General features: G+C 42.9%; 1 protein-coding gene across 5 annotated transcripts in view; it reads right to left on the reverse strand.

The window, feature by feature from the left end:
• The window catches only part of gramd1bb (GRAM domain containing 1Bb), a 175,794-nt gene that overhangs the window by 81,585 nt on the left and 71,958 nt on the right, over window positions 1-22,251 (reverse strand). For 4 of the 5 annotated variants that reach the window (XM_072695504.1, XM_072695505.1, XM_072695503.1 and 1 more), the window contains exons 2-4: window positions 18,457-20,479; window positions 4,489-4,602; window positions 3,915-3,941 (exon numbers count right to left, since the gene is read on the reverse strand). In XM_072695504.1, coding sequence (XP_072551605.1) covers window positions 3,915-3,941; window positions 4,489-4,602; window positions 18,457-18,860 — 545 coding nt within the window. In that variant the 5' untranslated portion in view covers window positions 18,861-20,479. The remainder of the gene's footprint in view (window positions 1-3,914; window positions 3,942-4,488; window positions 4,603-18,456; window positions 20,480-22,251) is intronic. The other variant, XM_072695508.1, reaches the window with a different exon arrangement.

Consider the following 22,251-nt stretch of genomic DNA (forward strand, 5'->3'; position numbering starts at 1 on the left):
CCTAACCTTTATCTACACCTTAATTTACACCTTAATCTACATCTTAATTTACACCTAAACCAAATCTAAATCTACAGCTTAATCTACACTTCAAACTGATCTAAACCTAACCTTAAGCTACACCTTAATCTACACCTTAATAAAAAAAAGCTTTTCATGCTCAGTTTCTATTGGCTGTTGACGGAACGTTCAGACTGAGTACCTGACCAGTACACATTACTAGATTACGCTCAGAGACAGGCCAAAAAAATCAGAGCCCCTCACACACAACCCCATTCTCCATCCAACTGTCCAACCAGCACAGACCCAGCCAGACTGAGAATCAGAAGATCAGAAGATCAGAAGCTTATTCACCAAGCGATCTTCTCAAAACCCGCTTACGGATTTTCCACCGAGATTCTGACAGCATCCATCATTATACGCTTGCACGCCGACCAGCCATAACATTAGTACCACCTGGCTAATACTGAGTGGGTCCCCCTTGTGCCACCACAACAGATCTAACCACTTGTGACATGGCCACCACAGGACCTCTGAAGGTGTCCCCCTCGTGGTCTCTGGCACCAAAACTAACGTTAGCAGCAGATCCTTTAAGTCCTGCAAGTTGTGAGGTGGTTGGAGCCTCCATGGATCACATCAGTGAGTCTTTCCTGAAGCTCTTTTGGTAGATACTGACCACTGCATTCCAGAAAAAAACACACAAGTATTAAAAAAGAGCAGTGACTGTCTCTACTGTCCAGTGGAGACGGCTTTCTACTAGATTTTGGAGGAGCATTGCTGTGAGGATTTGATTGCATTTAGCATCAAGGGCGTTGCTGAGGTCAGGATGATAGATGATCACCTCCCCAACTCATCATCATCACCCCCAACTCCAAAACCCATCCCAAAAGTACCATCATTCCAAAGACCACTCCAGCCACTGCTCCACAGCTCAACGCTGGGGGGCTTTACACCCCTCTAGCCCACGCCTGGCAGTAGGCAGCAGCATGGTGCTAATAGGTTCATGTTGATCTGCTGCAGAAAGTCCTAGTACTTCTTTACAGGGACTAGACAAGCTGTGTGTATGTGTGCATTTGCACATTTTGCATATGCAAAAGTAAAACCATGAAGCACGACACTACTGGCACTGCATATCGAAAATGAAAGGTGCTGCCCATAAAAATATGAATATCTAGATCTACAACCTGACGCCTCATAATACCTGATAAGACCATCGTCTACCCACAGACATGAAGTGCAACTTTAGGGACAAGCCATAGCTAAATGAAAGAGGCTGAGCTCTCTCTCTCTCTGATTTATGACTGCAGGGCAAACGAGGTGGGTACTTTCTGAGTGAGTTATGAAGAAAGCAAGCAGAGCACACGGGGGAATATATGAGCTGAGGAGAGGAGCAAGTCAGGATCACTCAGTGCAGCCTGATTTATGAAGTGTTACATAAAGTGTGAGAGAGAGACACAAAGACAGACAGAGCGAAAGAGAGAGAGAGAGAGAGAGAGAGAGAGAGAGATGCTGGTAGGATGTTGGTTGATTGGATTCTCATTAAAATATACACACAAATAAATAGACAAAAGTATTGGGACACCTACTCCTTCATTGATCCAGGGAAGAAGGCTTTCTACTAGATTCTAGAGGAGCATTGCTGTGAGGATGTGATTGCATTCAGCGACAAGAGCAGCATTGGTCCCCATCATCAACTACCCAACCCAGTTCTTTGACTGCTCCACAGCTCAATGCTGGGGGGCTTTATACCCCTCTAGCCTACGCCTGGCATTAGGCAGCAGAATGGTGCCAATAGGTTCATGTTTGTTTGCTCCAGAGTCCTATTCTATTGGCTGTACTACTTTACAAGTGCTACACAAGCTGTGTGTGTGTGTGTGTGCATTTGCACATCTGCGTCAACAATGGGTGCGACCTAAAAAAAAGCTGAATGCATTTATGAGAAGGAGTGAATAGGAAGAGAGCCAAGTGTGTTCAGCTTGCGGGTTCTAAGAAGAAATGCCAGTTCAAGGGTTCTGAGGAGGTTAAGGTGAGATCTAGAAGATCTGGATGAAAACTCTTGGACAGAACCGTCTGTTTGCTACCAAGAACCTGTATGAAAGTATTATCTGACCATAACATGACCACAAACATGTAGCCATACACACGTATCTACTTAGTTTACACAGTCCAGAGCAATAAACAAAAGCCAGACAATGCAGAGATACAACAGAGGCTGGATCAGCGTGGCTTAGCCCAGACTCACGTGCCCACTATCAGGAGGCTGTGTTCCCACACCACAGATTCCACAGCATTAACACAACAACACCTCTGCAGCTGAAGAAAGAGACGCTCAGCTCTGAGGAAGAGGATTTAGGTTTTTTATAAACAGCAGGACACTGTCCAAGGTCCTGAAGGGCTGTCTGTATTATTTAGGGGTTAAAGTTCAGATCCAGAAAACAAAAACAAACAGAAGTGTGTGTTCAAGAAGTTCCTGAGAGATAGACCGCTTACAGAGAGGTAGACAGATAGAGAGATATGTAGATACATGTAAAGAAGAATAATAGATAGATAGACAGATAAAGAGACAGACAGACAGAGATATAGATAGACAGACAGATAAACAGATAGACAGACAGACAGATACATAGACAGACAGACAGATATACAGATAGATAAATAGACAGATGGATAGAAAGATAGACAGACAGATGGACAAATAGATAAATAGACAGACAGATATACAGATAGCTAGATAGATAGACAGACGGACAGATAGATTGACAGACATATAGATAGACAGACAGATAAATAGATAGACAGACAGACAGATACATAGACAGACAGACAGATATACAGATAGATAAATAGACAGATGGATAGAAAGATAGACAGACAGATGGACAAATAGATAAATAGACAGACAGATATACAGATAGCTAGATAGATAGACAGACGGACAGACAGACAGACAGGCAGATACATAAACAGACAGACAGACAGATATACAGATAGACAGATCGACAGACAGACAGACAGATATACAGATAAATAGATAGACAGACAGATAGACAAATAGACAGACAGACAGACATACAGATAAATAGATAGACAGACAGATAGACAAATATATAAATAGACAGACAATTAGACAGACAGATAGCTAGATAGCTAGCTAGATAGACAGACGGACAGACAGATAGATAGACAGACAGACAGACAGATACATAGACAGACAGATCGACAGACAGACAGACAGACAGACAGATATACAGATAGATAGATAGACAGACAGATAGACAAATAGACAGACAGATAGACAGACAGATAGACAAATATATAAATAGACAGACAAGTAGACAGACAGATGGCTAGATAGCTAGATAGATAGACAGATGGACAGACAGACAGACAGACAGACAGACAGATTAAAATCTGTAACCCATATAAACCCTCCAAAAACATGAACATCACGCAACAGCTGATGCCGAGTTCTGACAAGCTGGAGCTTAGAGGAAACCCCCCAACGTCTAACTCACCTTCACCTGCACCTGCTTCTGTCCAAATTTCTACCCACCAATAAGAACTGCCTTCACCCAGCTTAAGGCCAGGGCTGTCCGGTCTGACCAGTTGTTTGTTCCCAGGCAGTGTGATTCATGTTGTTTGTCCAGTAAAAAAAAAAAGCAAACAATGACATTCCATGGCTTGCAACTGTATTCAGGGGTGGACTATACAAAAGTACTGCAGGCTTTGAGATACCTCGCCAGAGACAAAGCAGCGGTCATGTGGCGGTGTGGGGAGATGCACACACACACACACACACACACACACACACACACACACACATACACACACATACACACACAAACAGAAACACATTAAAGAGGTATACAATATACGTTTTATACTTTATGTGACCAATGACTGGCCAGACTTACCTGAACTTGTCCGTCCCACTGTCAGCCCTGTTCAACAAAGCCAGAGGGACAGCATCAGTGCCACGGTTAACAGAGAAACTGCTGAGAAACAAGCTCTTCAGTCCATAACTCACGAGCCCAAGGACAAGAAGCAGTGTTAAACCTTCAGCCCTAAGTGTTGGTTCTCCAGACACAGTTAACGGCTATTCCTGGACCTAATTACTATGTTAATGATCATTTTCCACTGGAAATGCCCACACAGCCTCAGGCTAGGGTCAGGCTGTGTCTAGGAAACCAGTCCTAAGCCAGGTGGAGGGTCAGTGGGGAAACGGACACCCTCTGGTGGACATAACTTTGACCGCACGGCTGAGCGTAGTGATGTGAACCAGTGGTTCCCCCAAGTCCTGGTCCTGGAATACCAATGTCCTGTGCGTGTCCCCTGCTCCCAGCACACCTGATGCAATCCTGAGGTGAAGGGGGTGAGTTACAGCAGATGTGCTGGACACAGGGTTCTCCAGGACCAGGGTGGAGAACCACAAATGCAAACTACTCGAAGAGGTGGAGTTTGGACCACTCACACAGCTGGAGTGTTTACCTCTCCTCGCGGATAAACGGAGTCAGGAAACGGGTGGAGTCGTCGTCATGGCTACTCTGCTGGCTGCTCTGCTGGCTGCTCTGCTGGCTGCTCTGCTGGCTGCTCTGCTGGCTGCTGTGAAGAGAGACGGACTCTTGTCACTCACGCCGTCACCATGACAACAAAATAAAATATCCACATATAATTAAATATTATTTTCAATCTCTATGAGCCTTTTAGGGTTAAATACACTATACACTATCTGGACAAAAGTATTGGGACACCTGCTCATCCATTGTTACTTCTGAAATCAATGTTATTAAATAGAGTTTATCCTGCTTTTGTTGGAGTCACTTTCTCTATTGTCCAGGGAAGAAGGCTTTCTAGTAGATTGCAGATAGAGCAGAATTGCTGTAAGGATTTGATTGCATTGAGCGATTGCAAGAGCTGTTGGATGATCTCCACCCCACCTCATCCTTAACTTCCCAACTCATCCCAGAAGTACTAAATGGAGCAACATCCATCATTCCAGAGAACACAGCAGTTCCACTGCTCCACAGCTCATTGCTGGTGGGCTTTATACCCCTCTAGCCCATGCCTGGCTTTAGGCAGCATGGTGCCCAATATGTTAATAATGTTTATCTGCTCCAGAGAGTCAATGCTTCTGTCTACAGGAACTACACAAAGAGGTGTCCACAAACATTTGGACATACTGTGTACCTGTAAAATTAGCAAAGAGCCTGAACATCAGGTGAAGGTTGTCCACACCCACCCACACTATTACACCCATAGTTCTTCATAGAACAAACAACCCTGGTTGGTTGCAGTGATTATGTTGCATGTGTTGCAGTTATTGAGCCACTAGAGGGAGCTGTTACACTTACAATGAATGAATAAGCGTCCCAGTACAGTGGAAATCCCTCAGTCTGACTCAAACAGAGGAATCAGACATAGATCTGAACCCCCGAAACCTCGAACCTGCTCTGCTACACTACAGAAGCAAATACACCATACGTCCAAATATTTGTGGACACCCCTTCTATTGACTACATTGACCTACTTTGAAGTTGCACCCATTGCTGACACACAAGCGCAAATGCACACACATGCACACAGCTTGTCTAGTACCTGTAGAGAAGTACTGTCAATATAATAGGACTAGCAGATAAACATGGACCTATTGGCACCATGCTGCCTAATGCCAGGCATGGGTTAGAAGGGTATAACGCCCCCCCAAGCCCCACCCCACCCCAGCATTGAACTGTGGAGCAGTGGAGCTGCACTCTCTGTAATAACGGATGGTGCTCCATCCAATACTTCTCTGGAACGAGCTCTCGTCACTAAATGCAATCAAATCCTCACAGCAATGCTTCTCCAAAATCTAGTAGAAAGCCTTCTTCCCTGGACAGTAGAGACGGTTCCTCCATGAAAAGCAGGATCAGCTCTTTTCTTTCTTTTTTTTTTTTTAAACACCAATGATTTCAAAAGAAATAATGAATGAGCAAGTGTCCCAATACTTTTGTCCATATAATGTCTGTATCTTTCACATGTGCAGCGAATGTGTATCCAGATCTCCAGAACGCAGCAAAACTGAAACACGAAGCATACAAAGGCTTTCAGTCGGGTCAGAGCGGCGGTGCTGCACATGTAGCCTGGACTGGTGGTTACATAATCAGACCCTCAGCAGTTCTGCCCTTCCTTTAAATGTGGTCAATCTGCGAAGACAGGTGTCCAAGTTTGGCAGCGGAGCAACAAGGCTAATTCAGCTTATGGAGCAAAAACTACGCTGCACTGTCACTGCAGGGGTACAGTAGAATTAATCCTAAATTTGATTCATATTTCTCTCAGTTTTTATAGATAAGTGTGTCACATCTATCAAGTGAGTCTATCCACTCACTTACTACATTCGCCTTGTAGCTTAAATCAGGTAAATCAGCCCTGAGTCTTTAAAGGAACTGTTTGAGCAATAATAATTAATATTTGCCTCAATATTGGTTTGAACTGTTCAGCAGTGTCTACCCGGGGTCTACTGTATAGCTCTTACTCCTCAATCCTCAATACATTTATATTTAAGGCATTTAGCAGACGCTCTTCTCCAGAGCGACTTACAAAAGTGCTTCACTGTTTCCTCAAGAAGAACCTCAGCTATCCTCTAATCTTAGACTCTACTAAACACAAGTCAATAAGGAGACCATAATACTCTACTCTTCACCCAAGTCCTCTCAGAAGAGGAGGGTCTTCAGTCTGGGTTTGAGGACAGCGAGTGTTGGACTCTGCTGTTCGGACACCCAGGAGAAGTTCATCCACCACTTTGGTGCAGGACAGTAAAAAGTCTGGACGCTCGTCTTCAGTGGATCTTAAAGGATGACGGGTCGAGCCGAGCCGTACCTGAAGCTAGAACAGGTCTATTTACTTGCTAACTGCAAAGGGCAAATTCTCTGTGAACCCTGCTGTAGTGGCTACCCTATACCCATACAGCTCTTATGGCTCTATGTAGAGCCCCCCTGGGGCCAGTGACTCAGTCATGGATAACAAGCTCAGCTGTTGGCAGCTATTCGTTTGAAGTGATTATGGGCTGGCTTAGAAACTCACAATGCAATTTAAGCTCTGCGTGCGACTTGGCTATTGATGGTGATGGAGGGCTTTATGAAAATCCTAGAGAGCAGCCTCTAAAGTAATGTGTGTGTGATGTGTGCGTGCTGGTCCAAACAGGTTCGGCTCCAGATTACACCACAATGCCATGTAGCCCTGCCCACCTCATCATTAGTCCCAGGTGTTTCTTGTCTACTCCTGTGTCTAAAGTGAAGGTGAAAGTAAATACAGAGGGTTCACCTCAAGCTCCAAACTTCAGGTCAAACTTAGGAACAGAAAGGCCAGACTAGACTGGTAGAAAACTAAAATATATTAATAATAAGAATAAGATTGTTTGGACAGATGAAATCAAAACTGTAAAGTAATTAGTCACAATATCAACAACAGGACTGTGTATTGGCAAGAACCTGACGGTAGGGCTGGCCGATATCACCGTAATACCATATACAGCTGTATTAAAAAATGCTGGGAGCATCTCAAAATGAGGACGATATCTCAAAATTACGACGTGTCTGATGTGTCACGTTTGCTGTATATCTTGGCCGCGAAAAACACGGCAGGAGCTCCACTGACTGAACACAACCTAGGCAGACGTTCGTCAACAGTCAGACGTTCGTTGCTATCTCGGCAGTGAATTGTCAACACAGGCACGTGCAGCCTGACGGTCATACACCCCCCCACGCAACCTGCCAAAGTCAGACGGACCGCACCTGGCTCATAAAGGGAACGGCGAGAGACGCGCTGATTGGTTTATTGCTGCAGGTTACGCCCAAAAAAAACACACCCATGATTCATTAAGAGACTCAGTACATGACTTTTGTGCGTTTCGAGCTGCGCAAGGTTTACTTCTCTCATCGTTACCATAGCAAAGACACACCGACACGCCCTAAATCAAGCTGTACGGTGCACGGCTGACGCCTCGCCAAAAGCACGCTAGAATAGGGCCCTTAGTCATATTGCCCAGTCTTATCTCAGCATTTCTTCTTCAAGCCTTTTGTAAAAGCATCCCAGGTGGCTCATCATTATGCTGCCTGGGAGAACTCCAAAGGTGTATGAAGAGAGTGTGTGTGTGTGTGTGTGTGTGTGTGGAGGGGGTCTCTGAAGGGTCTAAAATAGAAAATTCATCATCAGTGTTATATCATATATTGTGATCTCGTCTTCACTGCTATTCTAAAATATGTCAAACAGAAAAAAGGGGTGTGTCCAAACGCGCAATTGGTTCTTGGCGTGCTCCAACCGTACAACACCTTCTGACACCAAGCAGTCGGGCACTTGACATGGCACTGAATTAGGCAAAGCTCATTTTCTGGCGAAGTAGTGGTACTGAGGCTGAGGCAGGGTGATGACCTCAGACTGGGGATTAGCTCAGTTTTAGGAAGCTTCTGCTGAAGCTCCAAACTGAACACTAAGGGAAACACTCCAAGAGCTATTGTTTCAAAAGCTGTCCGGCTGGATTTGGGCTTCCTGGCTGGTTGGAATCCTGCAATCCAAGTGTTTCATCAGCTGTTTAGGGGATTTTAATCTAATTTAAAGGCTTAAATGGAAATGGTAGCTTCTCAGCTGCAGAGCACAGAGAACTGAGCCTCAAATTACATTGAGGTAGACGCTGTAGGAGAGGTTGAGAAGAATCCTGGAAATTCAGAAACCTGCTGTCTTTGAAAGGGCCATTTTAAGGGGGAAGGAAAAAGGCCTTTGATATGCTTATTGGTCAACTTCTTATTTCTGCTTTTTTTAATTTTAGGTCCATTTTCAGGTTTATTTGCTCACATAATGTAAAACCTTTTGATTTCAGATGGCAACAACTGAAAAACAACAAAAAAAGAGAGTATGAGGTTAAATAATGGACTTATGACATGAACTGAAACTGAATTTTGAGAGAAGTTCCCCGAACTCGTCCTCCTGGCCCTCCCGCCCCTTATATAATCCTGCTTTTTTTTTATTGCACACCCACCTCCACCCTGTCTCCTCCCTTTCTTCCATCGCTCACTACCACCAATGGAGGGGGGGGGGGAGGGGTGGTCCGGCTTCATGTACAGACCACAGGAAAGCCGACCCGGACTCAGACAAGCCAAAAATATTTCTCCCGTGGTCTTAAATCAGCTTTATCACCAATTCGCTCCAACCCTGCAATATGATTGGCTGAGGTGAGGTGCAGTCTATTGGGTTGTTATTATCTCCACCTAATGCTCCTATAGCCTAGCAATAAACTTATTAGTCCTGCTACGAGAGTTGCAGCACGCTCCAGTCATCTCTATCGATTGGTGTAAGGTGGTCAGGATAGCCGTCTCAACCCAGCCTTTATCTCATCTTCACGTTCCGACAATATCAACCGTGTTTTATATTATTATTAAAGTTTTTAGACTCGGCAATTGTGCAGGTTGTGAAGTGGACATTGTGAATAGCCTATAGGTGAGCACTCTCCACCACCAAACAGGAGGCAGCAAAGGAGCTGTAGGAACTCTGATCTCTGGCGGGTAGGTGAGGGAGGCCTCGTAAAATACATAATTAAAATAATAGGAAAATAATAAAACATAATAAAATCAAAGAAAAATCATTCAATAAAGGAAAGTCTTGCAGTCTTGCAAATCGTGACCCTGCAAGCAAAATCCTGTGACTAAAAATGAATGAAGTGAAGTTATTAAAAGAATTGTCTTTATATGTGAGAGAGTGTCAGATATTAAACAATATTACAATTATTTTTACTGTCTTTTCAATGATCTTCCAGTATACGGATAGCATACACTTCTGCATATGCCACTTTATCTCTGAGGTCAATGTCAGGGACCTCTATCTATTAATTTGTAAGTGTAATTAACACTCCCACAAATTACTATAATACAAATTTTTAGGCTTAGTATTATTTCATGTTTATATAAATGTTGATTATAAATGTAGGTTTATTTTTGCACCATGGGTCTGGGACAATAAGGTTGACTTTGACTTGACTTTGACTTCATATTAAGGCCTTAAGACTTGGGACAGCGGACTCGCTTGAAAAGTCATCTGGTGTAAGACTGGCATTAGTCTGCTAAAAATAACTGACAGCAGCAACACTGTGTGCTGACAGCGAGAGATGAAAGCGGCGACAACCAAACCGAAATGCTCACACTGCAAACAGCAGAGCTGTCAAAACCAGCCTTGAGTGGCAGAGCACAGTTTCTGATGGTCGCCCGTGTAGCCAGGCTGCATGCTTTCAGTAAAACACAGCTACTGTCACGCATCAGAACCGTCCGATGTTTCTTCCTGTAAGGTCCAGCCCATCAGAGACCAGACCTGCCGGGTCCCTAAATGTCATTTGACTCAGTTAATCTTGTGGGTTAAAACCCAAACCCTCAATAGAGAAAGCCAACAGGTCAAGACTGTGGGTGATCAGTGGGCGTTTACACTGGGGTCTTATCCACTTTGATTCTTCATAGTCTGGACACCTAAAAACCACATGATGGTGTGTAGGAGTGTGTGTTGCACTCTATTAGACACTCCGAGTAAATGGTTCTGAGTAAATGGTCACCCAGCCCGACCTGCTGGAAGATTGCCCGCTGAGGTCCCCTCTACCTGCGTCAGACCAGCTGCCACCTACCTGCAGGCCCCGCCACCACCACCACCCATGCCAGACCAGCTGCACACCCTCCTACCACTGCTACCTGTTTAATGACCATGTTAAAACCTAAATGGACTCTTAACTATCTGCCACTTTTAATATCACCACTATTAACTATCACTACTCTGACCATCACTGCCATGACTACTACACCATGATTATTATATTATGATTATGATCAAAGCAGTTCAACAGTATAGATGGTTTGGTAATTTTTATCAATAATTTAAAAATAGTTCTGATCAAAGGAGGATGGGTTGGAACACTGCTACCTCCAGGACACTGCTGCCCACAGGAGATTACTGCCTCCCGGATAGTGCTGCCTCCAAGACAGTGCTGCCCACAGGACATTACTGCCTCCCAGATAGTGCTGCCTCCAGGACAGTGCTGCCCACAGGACGCTGTTGGCTGGATGTTTCGGGTTTGGGGACTGTTCCCAGTTGTGTCTGCTGTGTCTGATCCACTCATCCCACCAGCGCCCAACACACACTACTAACACACCACCAGCACCACCATGTCAGTCAATGTCAAAGCAGTGCTGAGAATGCTGACCCACCACCCAAATACTACAGTCTGCTCTGTGGTGGTCAGTCCTGGGGGGTCCTGAGCAGTGAAGAACAGGGTGAAAGGAGGCTAACAAACAGAGTCTGCAGAGAAACTGATGGATACAGTCTGTAGTTATAGTCTGGACCTACACAGTGCTCCTGTATGGTGAGTGGAGCTGATAGAAACAAGAAGGTGGCTTTAATGAAGTGGCCGCTATGAAATGCCATGGAATTGTGCAGCGAGCAAACAAACTATTTTCTTCAGGAGCTCCGTTAATAGAAATAAATCATTCTGAGGTGGAATAACAGGGTGGTAAATAAGCTTGTTCATTTATTTGCCCCAACCGAAGTCACACACTTACTACTTCAAATGACAAAAACAGAAAAATACTCAATAATACTAAATAAATAATCAATCAAATATTTAATAACCCTTAACACACACATTTTCCACCATGCATCCCAGTATTATCTACAGCCGACTGTATAAGGATCACATCGCTCGGCCGTGTATCTAAAACAATCACACAACTAGACCCCGTCACTCAGCAGCGCGGAAAGTACACGGACACGTCTCCCTCTCCGCATCTTAAAATAGTCTCTTATCAAACGGAGGCAGACTCCAGTCAGTCTGGGGAAGACGGCAGCACTGGAGGCAGAAAGGCGGCCCCCACTGACTGAGCGAAGCCCTGACCTGGCCAACCACAAACCAGCAGACGTACGTATTAGCCACACATATTAGAGCCCAGCCAGGCATGATCAGGTGTTCAGTAAGCAAAGTGAACTTCATATTTGGTCATTAAGTATTATTATTTTTATTATTATTATTATTATTATTAAATAATACAATAAAAAAGAGTGTATCCTCCTTTTCTTGGAGTCACTGCCCCAACCTAATATAATTCAGGTTGAGGTAATACAGAAACTATTTGCAAAACTTGCACAACTTACAGCCCCCGCCCATGGTAATGCCATATACCACAGTGCCAGTATACCAGCTGGGCGATGTGAAAAAAAAATGACATCACAGTATTTAAAGACATTTTTTACGCTATAATAATATTTACTGCAATATTTTTTTGTCTTATAGACACTCAAAATATGCTTCATCCTTTGAATGAAATAGATTTTTGCCATATCTAGACCGTATCCACTTTGATTCTTCATAGTCTGGACACCTAAAAGCCACATTATGGTGTGTAGGAGTGTGTGTTGCACAGCAGTGTCCACTCACTGTCCACTCTATTAGACAATCCGAGTAAATGGTTCTGTGTAAATGGTCACCCAGCCCGACCTACTGAAAGATTGCCTGCTGAGGTCCCCTCTACCTGCATCAGACCAGCTGCCACCTACCAGCAGGACCTGCCCCCATCACCACCACCCATGCCAGACCAGCTGCACACCCTCCCACCACTGCTACCAGTTTAATGACCAAGTTAAAACCTAAATGGACTCTTAACTATCAGCCACTATTAATATTATCACCACTATTAACTGACCATCACTGCACCATGATTAATATATTATGATCATGATCAGAGCAGTTCAACAGTATGGATGTTTTGGTAACTTTTATTGATAATTTATCAATTTTTAAATTTATAAATTTATAATTGCTTCATCCTTTGAATGAAATAGGACTGATTACACTCTTTGTAATTAAATGTGCAGTTAATCAGTGTGTCAGAGCCACGCCCACTTCTGCCCAAGCCAGCTTGTTCACTTGTCCAAGGCCATCAGACTCTCCAGAGTTCTAGGGACTGGCCACGCTCACCTGGCTCACCTGGCTCACCTGGCTCACCTGGCTCACCTGCTCTCACTCTGGGACAATCAGCAGGTGTGAAAAAAGCTCTGACCACAAACACGCACTGCAAGGTCTCTGGTTTTTGACCTCTAGTTTCTGAGCGGTCTCGTGTGTTGGACCATTTGCCTGTTTACGGACTCCGGACTGGACTCTGCCTGCCCTTCAATAGTTCGTAGTTTAAATTCTGCGCTGACCCTGGACTGTTTCTTGCAAATTGTTTTGAGATTTGAGGTTTAATGAAGCCTGCACTTGTCTCCTGAACAGTGTGAATCTTTAATATACAGATATTATAAAGCATACTGTGTACAACAATAATACAGTGTGTCATTGGTAATGATACAGCTCTGGTAAACTCCATGCCCAGGAGAGTTAAGGCAGTTCTGGACAATAATGGTGGCCACACAAAGTATTGACACTTCAGGAACTTTCACTAAGGGGTGTACTCACTTTTGTCGCTGGTGGTTTAGACATTAATGGCTGTATATTGAGTTATTTTGAGGGAAGAATAGATTTACACTGTTATATAAGCTGCACACAGACTACTTTTCATTGGGTCAAAGTGTCATTTTGTCAGTGTTGTCCCATAAAAAGATATACTTAAATATCTGCAGAAATGTGAGGGGTGTACTCACGTTTGTGATACACTGTACATTCAACAGGATATGATCAAATATTGAGATATTACACACGACTAATAAAGCAGTTGTTCTGTATATAAGCGGTCACTTTTGTCTGGTCAAGGAAGACCCTCTAGTGCATGGTTACTTTTAGGACCCTTAAAAAAAGGGTTCCACTATTGTTATTGAGTCAAAGAGCCTTTTTTTCAAAGCAACTGGAAACACTGGGAAAATTAGCTGAGAAAGTCAATTATTCAACATTCATCATGACTGGGGTTCAATTCCCGGTCTGGGTGACTGTGCTGCACTACACCAATAAGAGTCCTTGGGCAAGACTCCTAACACTACATTGGCCCACCTCTGTAATATGAGTAACCTTGTAAGTCGCTCTGGATAAAACGCCATAAATGTAAATGTAATGTAATATTTAATAGATAATTGAATTTTTAGATAATATTTTGATAAATGCTTTATTTAAATGTTTTTTTTTTTGTTTTTTTTGTTTTTTTACGTGTACGACATAAGCAGAAAGCAGCCTCTCTCTCTCTCTCCCTCGACCGGCAGTGCCTCTCACCTCCCCTGATTAATAGCGCTGCCTCAGTCTCATCAATAATTGACAGGGTAGATTAACGGCTCTTGCTGTGTGTTATGGAAGCGGCTGCTCTTCAGCCCGTCTGACTCCGGCTACACTACGTCCGTACAGAGCCGTGCACAGCCGGGAGCGAGGGACTGCAAAACCTGCGAACACTAAAGAGCCGGCCCAATGCATAATGACCGATTATGCCCTAAAAACACACACATGTGCTGCACATGTCTGCAGTACCGAATCTAGTCCACACACACTAATGCTGTGTCCTACTACTACAAATACTTCATTTTAATAGCTGGTTATAGCTAATATATTTCATGTGTATACAAAAATACATGAAAATAGATCAGGAATGAAGTGAAATTCTACTGTCAAGCTGTGACCCCTAGTGAAACACATGACCACTGTCACTGACCCTTACTTACAGTACTACAGTCAGGTTAAACATTCCCTAAACAAAAACACGTACAGCAGACGTGAGGCACAGAGAAAGTCCTGCATAGACACGTCTCACCATGTTAAACTGTAATCTGTAGACATGCAGAGGTGAATGCAGAGAGGACGGGCTGGACAGGGTGGCACTGAAATCAGTAAACGTTCATATGTTATGTAACTGGGTAATTAGAAATATCGCCATCACAATTATTTTAAAGAATTTTTTAAAACCTTGTTTGCTGCTTATTCAAGCGGACAATTTGCATTAGCACATTATACCATTATAAATGTATACATGCAAAGCATTATTATTAATCATGACATGTTGGATCACTGACTTCTGAAGATATATACATACTTGTTTCAGTATATATATATATATATATATATATATATATATATATATTATATTATTATTATTATCTTTTTTCTATATATGTGTGTGTGTGCAGTCTGTTTTTTATAACATGAAATAAAGTGTTATATGTCATGAAAATTAGGGATGCACCGATCCAATACTAAGATTGGATTTTGGTCTCGATACCAACAAAATTAGCTGGATCAGATATAGGACAATAGCGCCGGGCTATTGATAACAGGGTTGTGGGTTCGATTCCCGGGCTCGGCAGGCTGCCACTGTTGGGCCCTTGAGCAAGGCCCTTTACCCTCTCTGCTCCCCGGGCGCTGGAGCTGGCTGCCCATTGCTCTACCCCTAGTTCACTAGTGTGTGTGTGTGTTTACTACCACAGATGGGTAAAATGTGGAGGACACATTTCGCTGTACAGAGTACAGTCACAAACATGTGCACCTTTACCTTTTTTTTTACCTTTATACACATCCCTGAACAACAAAATATTGCAATGTCATTTTTTTCCAATATCGTGTATCGTGTAGATATACAGTATTATACAGTATTACATATATATACACACACATTATATGTATACTATATAATACCAGATACTAACAAATTTAGATATATAATAAATATATATATAACATATTACTATATATTAATATAGTAATATTTTGTATTACTATATGTTATATTTAAAAAAGTTCAACAATAATCCTTTAAAATATATAAAATATTACCATAATATAGTAATATTATTATATAATAGCACAGTAATATTTTATATTTTTTTAAAGATTATTGCTCATATGCACTTGAGTAGTACACTGTAGTAAATTACAGTAACTGTCTGAATTTACTGTGAGAATCCTGTAGAAATTGCTGTATGTGCATATTCTGATCAGCCATAACATTAACACCACCTGGCTAATACTGAGTGGGTCCCCCCTGCTCTGCAACAACAGATTTGACCATTAGAGGCATGGACTTCACAAGACCGCTGAAGGTGTCCTGTGGTATCTGGCCTCTACCAAGACTAACGAAGTCCTGGAAGCATCAATAAGCCTTAGACGTCCATGAGCTGATGTCCTTTCCTGGAACACTAGGTACTGACCACAGCATAAAACCCCATAAGACCTGCCTGACCCAGTCGTCCGTTCACTTACTGCCTAACATGTAGATCCCACCCCTTGACAGATGGAGCTGTAATTTCCCTTCACCTGTCAGTGGTACTAATGTTATGGCTGGTGGGTGTTTATGTGTGTGAAATACACACTTCATGGACAAAAGTATTGGGACACCTGCTTATTCAAGGGTATCCTCTTCTTTTGTTGGAGTAACTGTCTCTACCGTCCAGGGAAGGATTTCTACCAGACTTTGGAGGAGCACTGCTGTGAGGATTTGGGTGCACTCAGTGACAAAAGCGTCAGTGAGGTCAGGATGTTGGATGATCACCAACCCAACTCTTCCTAAAAGTACTGGATGCAGCACCACCGTCCATCATTCCAGAGAACACAGCTCTTCCACTGCTCCACAGCTCCTCAATGCTGGGGGGCTTTATACCCCTCTAGCCCACGCCTGGCATTAGGCAGCAGCACGGTGCCAATAGGTGCCAATAGGTCTAATAAAATAATACGACACACTGTACCAACAGTGTCCAGATATGTAGTAAGAAAAACTGGAAGTCAAGCTGCTTCAGAAGCAGTGAATACAAACACACATCACTGTCAACATCATCTTCATCATCCTCCTCCTCATCATGACAACAACTACTGCAGAACTCACTGAATAATTCATAGTGTAATTTCTCGCAGTGTGACACCCTGCGACACCCTGTCTTTCTGCACTTCTTAACTTTAGCTCACTGTGACATCCATCACAATCAAACACAGCAAAGTACATTCGCTCCTGTGCACTGATCCATATTCAGGGGATACCAGTGCAGTGTCTCTACGCCATCATTTTCCTCTATGTCTCTAATCTGCTGTTTCCAATGTGAGTCTGATTAAACCCTGTGGGCCTGGAGCACCACTGCACTGTATATGCTGGTGTTCTCTCGGCTGTAATACACCTGATTCAACTATTGAGCTAATTAATAAGCCTTTCCCAAGATCCCATTTACACCTGATCACTTCATTTGTATTGAGTATTGGGATGTGCACCCAAGACGCATTGAAACCAGATACAAATCCAATCTCTCAAACCGCTTCAGGAGGTGGCCTGAGGTGCAGTGTAAACGCATCCATCTCATAAAAAAGATCCACAAGTCTTTTTTATAAAATATATAAAATATTACTATAATAATATATAGTAATATATAAAATATTAATATGGTAATATCTTGCATTACTATATTTTATATTAAAAACGTTCCCGTTGGACAACCAAAACCCCTCCCAGTACAACCAAAACACCAGTAATAATTGCTGTACAATGAACAATTCTGCTTATAAAAAATATATATATAAAACATAAAATATTACTATAATTATATATTAAATATTAATATAGTAATATTTTGCATTACTATATTTTATATTAAAAACGTTCAGCAATGGCCTGAGGTGCAGTGTAAACGCAGCCATCTCTCCAAGACCCGTTGGACAACCAAAACCCCTCCCAGTACAACCAAAACACCAGTAATAATTGCTGTGCAATGAACGATTCGGCATAAAAATATATATAAAATATTACAATAATATTTTGGAATATATCAAATATCAATATAGTAATATTTTGCATTACTATATTTTATATTAAAAATGTTTAACACATTCATCTCTCCTAAACCCGTTGGACAACCAAAACCTCTCCCAGTACAAAGTACAACCATAACACCAGTAATAACTACTGTCCAATGAACAATTCTGCATAAAAAATATATATAAACATATCTAATATTACTATAATAATATATAGTAATATACAAAATATTAATATAGTAATATTTTGCATTACTATATTTTATACTAAAAAAACGTTCAGCAATGGCCTGAGGTGCAGTGTAAACGCAGCCATCTCTCCAAGACCCGTTGGACAACCAAAACCCCTCCCAGTACAACCAAAACACCAGTAATAACTGCTGTGCAATGAACGATTCTGCATAGCTAACCGAAGACGCATTCATTGGAGTACCACGTGTAAAGTCACGTGGCTAAAATCTGACCAGGATATGATCTAGATAGTGGAGTGAAGTGACCAGTTGTAAACGGGGTCCAAGTTAAACTGGGTGTGTTACAGCAAGTAAACTGCTGAGGTCTGCTGGGCAGTTGGACACAGATCTCCAGGACCAGGATTGACGACCGCTATTTTGCACAGGTTTCTGAATCTAGCATATACAGAAAGTAGCCAGGAGTGAGTGAGCAGAAAGTATTCCAGAAACGCCACATTGTATAGACTTTATTCATGGAGGAAATCTGAGAAACTAGAACTTGTGTGTCCACCGAAGACCAACCTGCTCTCACTGCCAATCTCCTTCCTCTCGCGGACCTTCAACCACTTGCGCAGCAGGAAGCGCTTGCGTCTGGGTGAGGCACTCGGCGTAGAGCAGTTTGACCAGGGCACGTCCTCATCGCTGGAGGGCGTGATTTCAATAGAGGGCAGCTGCAAGTACTCCTTGGAAGCCGAGCGGGATCCAGGGTGCCTCAGCAGCCCGTTTTCCAACCGGTCCCGCTCACTCGGGACCTTCTTGGTGCGCCGCATCTTGAAGCGCCTCCGCCGGAGGGTGGGCGTGGATGAGCTGGACCAAGCCAGGCCATCTGGGGTGCTCTTGCCGCTCGTACCCCCATCATCGCTCGGGCCTGGATCGTCCTGTGGGACGTGCACTTGGAGCGACGGCAGCCGCAGAGTGTCCGTCATGCTCCAGAACTTCCGCGCCCACCACCACCGATCACAAATCGCTGTCAACCTGAGCTGCTGTGGATAGGAGCTACTCTGCGGGATGGAGGTGGCGTTTATTGTGAGTGATCCGGATGAATGGTCTGCAGAGAAGAAGTAGGGGGGTCTGGTGAACTGGCCACTAGTTCACTAGAAAGTGAATCCAGGTAAGTTGGTAGAGTTAATTCATCAAGTGACCAAAGAAACCCCAGGAAATCGTCAAGATCCACAATCGGACCGTTGTTTTTTAAGCTGTCCTCAGTATCAGATCATCACTGTGTTGCAATTCAAGGTGGTAAAATGCAAACATCCACATAGTAGTCTTAAGTAGTCTATCAAATTTGTGACTGTTTCAAGTGAATTGTCTCCAGACAAGGGCGTCAACTGAGCAGAGTTTCCCAGAATGTTTCCCCAGAGATCCACAATAAGGTCCACGACCAGATAACTGCTTTTAAAGCCCTACTGTGTGATCTGATCACCTTACTATAACCTTAGGAGCTAATCAATAAAGACAAGTCTCTTGATTTGTCCCAGAAATACCTGGGATAGGGATGTCTCCAGAGAAAGAAGTGTCTTCGGTGGTAATCAAAAATCCGAAGTCCCTTGAATTGTCCCAGAAATGCCCAGGCAAAGTGCGTCCCCACAGAAGAAGACTGTCAGTCACATGGGAAAAGTCCTCCAACAGTGTATCCAGCTCTCTTGCTTGGGTTAATCCAGTCAGGTTCACAGCAGGATGGCCATTTTTAAGCGTTTTAAGAGTTTTTACGTCTTCATACAAGTGTCCGCAAGGCTGGAATCCATAAGAATGAGCATCCAGGTGACTTTCTTGGAACGATTTGCCAGAACAGACGCCACAAATTGGTCAAGGTCCACCACAGGAAGGTTGTTTGAGACGGTCACGCTGCTGTAACCTCACGTCCGCATAGTCTAAGCAGTCTCTTGATGAGTCCCAGAAACGTCCCACCGGTTGATGGACGGGTGCCTATCACGCTTCTGTGAGAGAGGACCGACCGGCGGGGCGAACGGATGTAGAGCTGGAGGGATGCAGGTGTGCGTGTGGTACGGGACGTTTGCGGTCAGGCCGCTGGCAATGGAGTGGATGGATTAGGTAACACAGCAAGACTCTGTTTCCCCTCACAGCAGATGAAACATGCATAAGCAGTGGCTGCCAGTGTAACAGGACCCCAGGCCTCCCTGAATGACAGTACCACAGAGTCACACACACTCTGACTCAGGCCTCCACTCTACAGAGCTGGCAGTTGCTTCTTCTTCAGGACTGTGCACTCCATGAACTTCCAGGCGCAGGAGAAAGGAAGATGCCTCTGGCGTCCTTAAATAGGGGTTACCCTTAGTGGTGCTGTCTAGTGTGTACCCTGTGTGGTGTACTGTGTGTGTGTGTGTGTGTGTGTTTGTGTGTGTGTTGTGCTTGTCTCTTTTTACACGTCCTTTCCAACAAAGTGCCTTCAGCCAAATGGGAAGCAAGCGATGCAAGGTTAAGTGCTGTGTGTGTGTGTGTGTGTGTGTTTCTTTGGTTAAGTCCCTGAAGCTCTTCTTCTCTGTCCTCCTCTTCTCAGATTTCTGTCCCAAGCAGCTGCCACTGCCTACAGGTTAGAGCAAGGTGACACCAAGACACCAGGGGCTGAATAATTACATTTAATTATATGTATAGAGACAGTGTTAAACATGCATTCACACTCACATACTGCACATATAGCACTGTGTAAAAGTCAGAGACCACCCTTCGCCATTTTTCACATCGTTTTCTAGCCATTAGGTTCTGATGATTTGAAGACGTTGGTCAGAATGCGGCAGGTTTGGAGGTCTACTGGGTCCCATTAGCATCACTGTTGTAGAAAATATTGAAATATCAAAACATAGATACTTTTTTGATCCTTTTTTCTTCTAATTTGGTTCTGCCAATTAACCCACCCATTCGTAGCGCCCCCTAGCACTAGCAATGCTCCCGACACTAGGAGGATAAGGATTAACCCATGACTCCTCCCACTGCCAGGCAGCCGACAGCGCCGGGTCCTCAGCTCCACCTCACCTGATAACAGACGCCTGTGCTTGTGCCGGCCAACATCACTTAAGAGTGATAAAAGGGAGAGAGAGAGCTGTCCACTCACCCAGTGAGAGACCGGCCAATTGTGCTCTCTCAGGCTCCGGCTGCTGATGGACATATAGATTCTTAACATGTCATATGATACCAATATTTTTCCACATTATCGATACTGTGTATATCATAAGTAAAATAGTATTACTATGTTATATTATTTTAATTAAATATTATATTATTATATTATTAGATATATAAAAAGGTATAAAAGGTATAAAAGAGGAGGGCAATAGGACAATATTTTATGGTATCAAAATGAGTAAAAATACAATGTGCAATGTAATATAATAAAATAATAACAATATAATATAATAATATTGTTTTTTCCTTAGAGTTTTTTTTTTATTTCTATTATTTATATTGTGTATGTATTGGTAATTTATCTAAGATTAGCATCTGAGTGTCCCTTTGCTGCTGTAGCACTGTGAATTTCCCCACAGTGGGACTAATAAAGGATTATCTCATCTTATCATATCATACTTTTCTGGGCATATCATGGAAATCATTAAAATCATTTAAAGAAGACTGATCAACTGCACATTTCGTTAGATACAGGGGCGAAGCAGTGGAACTGTGTTCTCCTGAATGATGGATGGTACTCCATCCAGTACATTTGGGATGAGTTGAGGAGTTGGAGATGAGGTGACCTAACTGCAATCAAATCCCCACAGCAATGCTCCTCCGAAATCTAGTAGAAAGCCTTCTCTCCTGGACAGTAGAGACAGTTACTCCAACAAAAGCAGAATAAACTCTTTTTAATACCTTTAATTTCAGAAGAAACAATGAATAAGCAGGCGTCCCAATACTTTTGTCTAAATAATATCAATGCATTTGGTGAATTTGGTGATTTTTAAACATAGCAGGAGGTTGGCAATTATCATGATACATTTTGTGGTATTGAAAATGGTGTTAAATATGAATAGTATTGTAACATTAATATCTTTTCAGTTTTGTAAATCATTGTTTTGCTCTGATTTTCCCTTCCTTATGCAACTGGAATATCCCAAATCTCTTCAAAACGACACACGACTTGGGAGGAAATATATAAAGAGCGATCTCTGACTTTGACAAATTTTTGCACACAAAGCAGAAATATGCATATTAATATGCACACAAATCCACAGACACACACATGAAAATATGCATGCATACATAAAAAAAACAACACAACATCTACTCAAACATGAATGTAAACACACACACACACACACACACACACACTCAAAAGTACTTGCTCTATTTTTTTCAACAAAAAAG

This window comes from Salminus brasiliensis, chromosome 13 (genome assembly GCF_030463535.1).
Source record: "Salminus brasiliensis chromosome 13, fSalBra1.hap2, whole genome shotgun sequence".
NCBI lineage: Eukaryota > Metazoa > Chordata > Actinopteri > Characiformes > Bryconidae > Salminus > Salminus brasiliensis.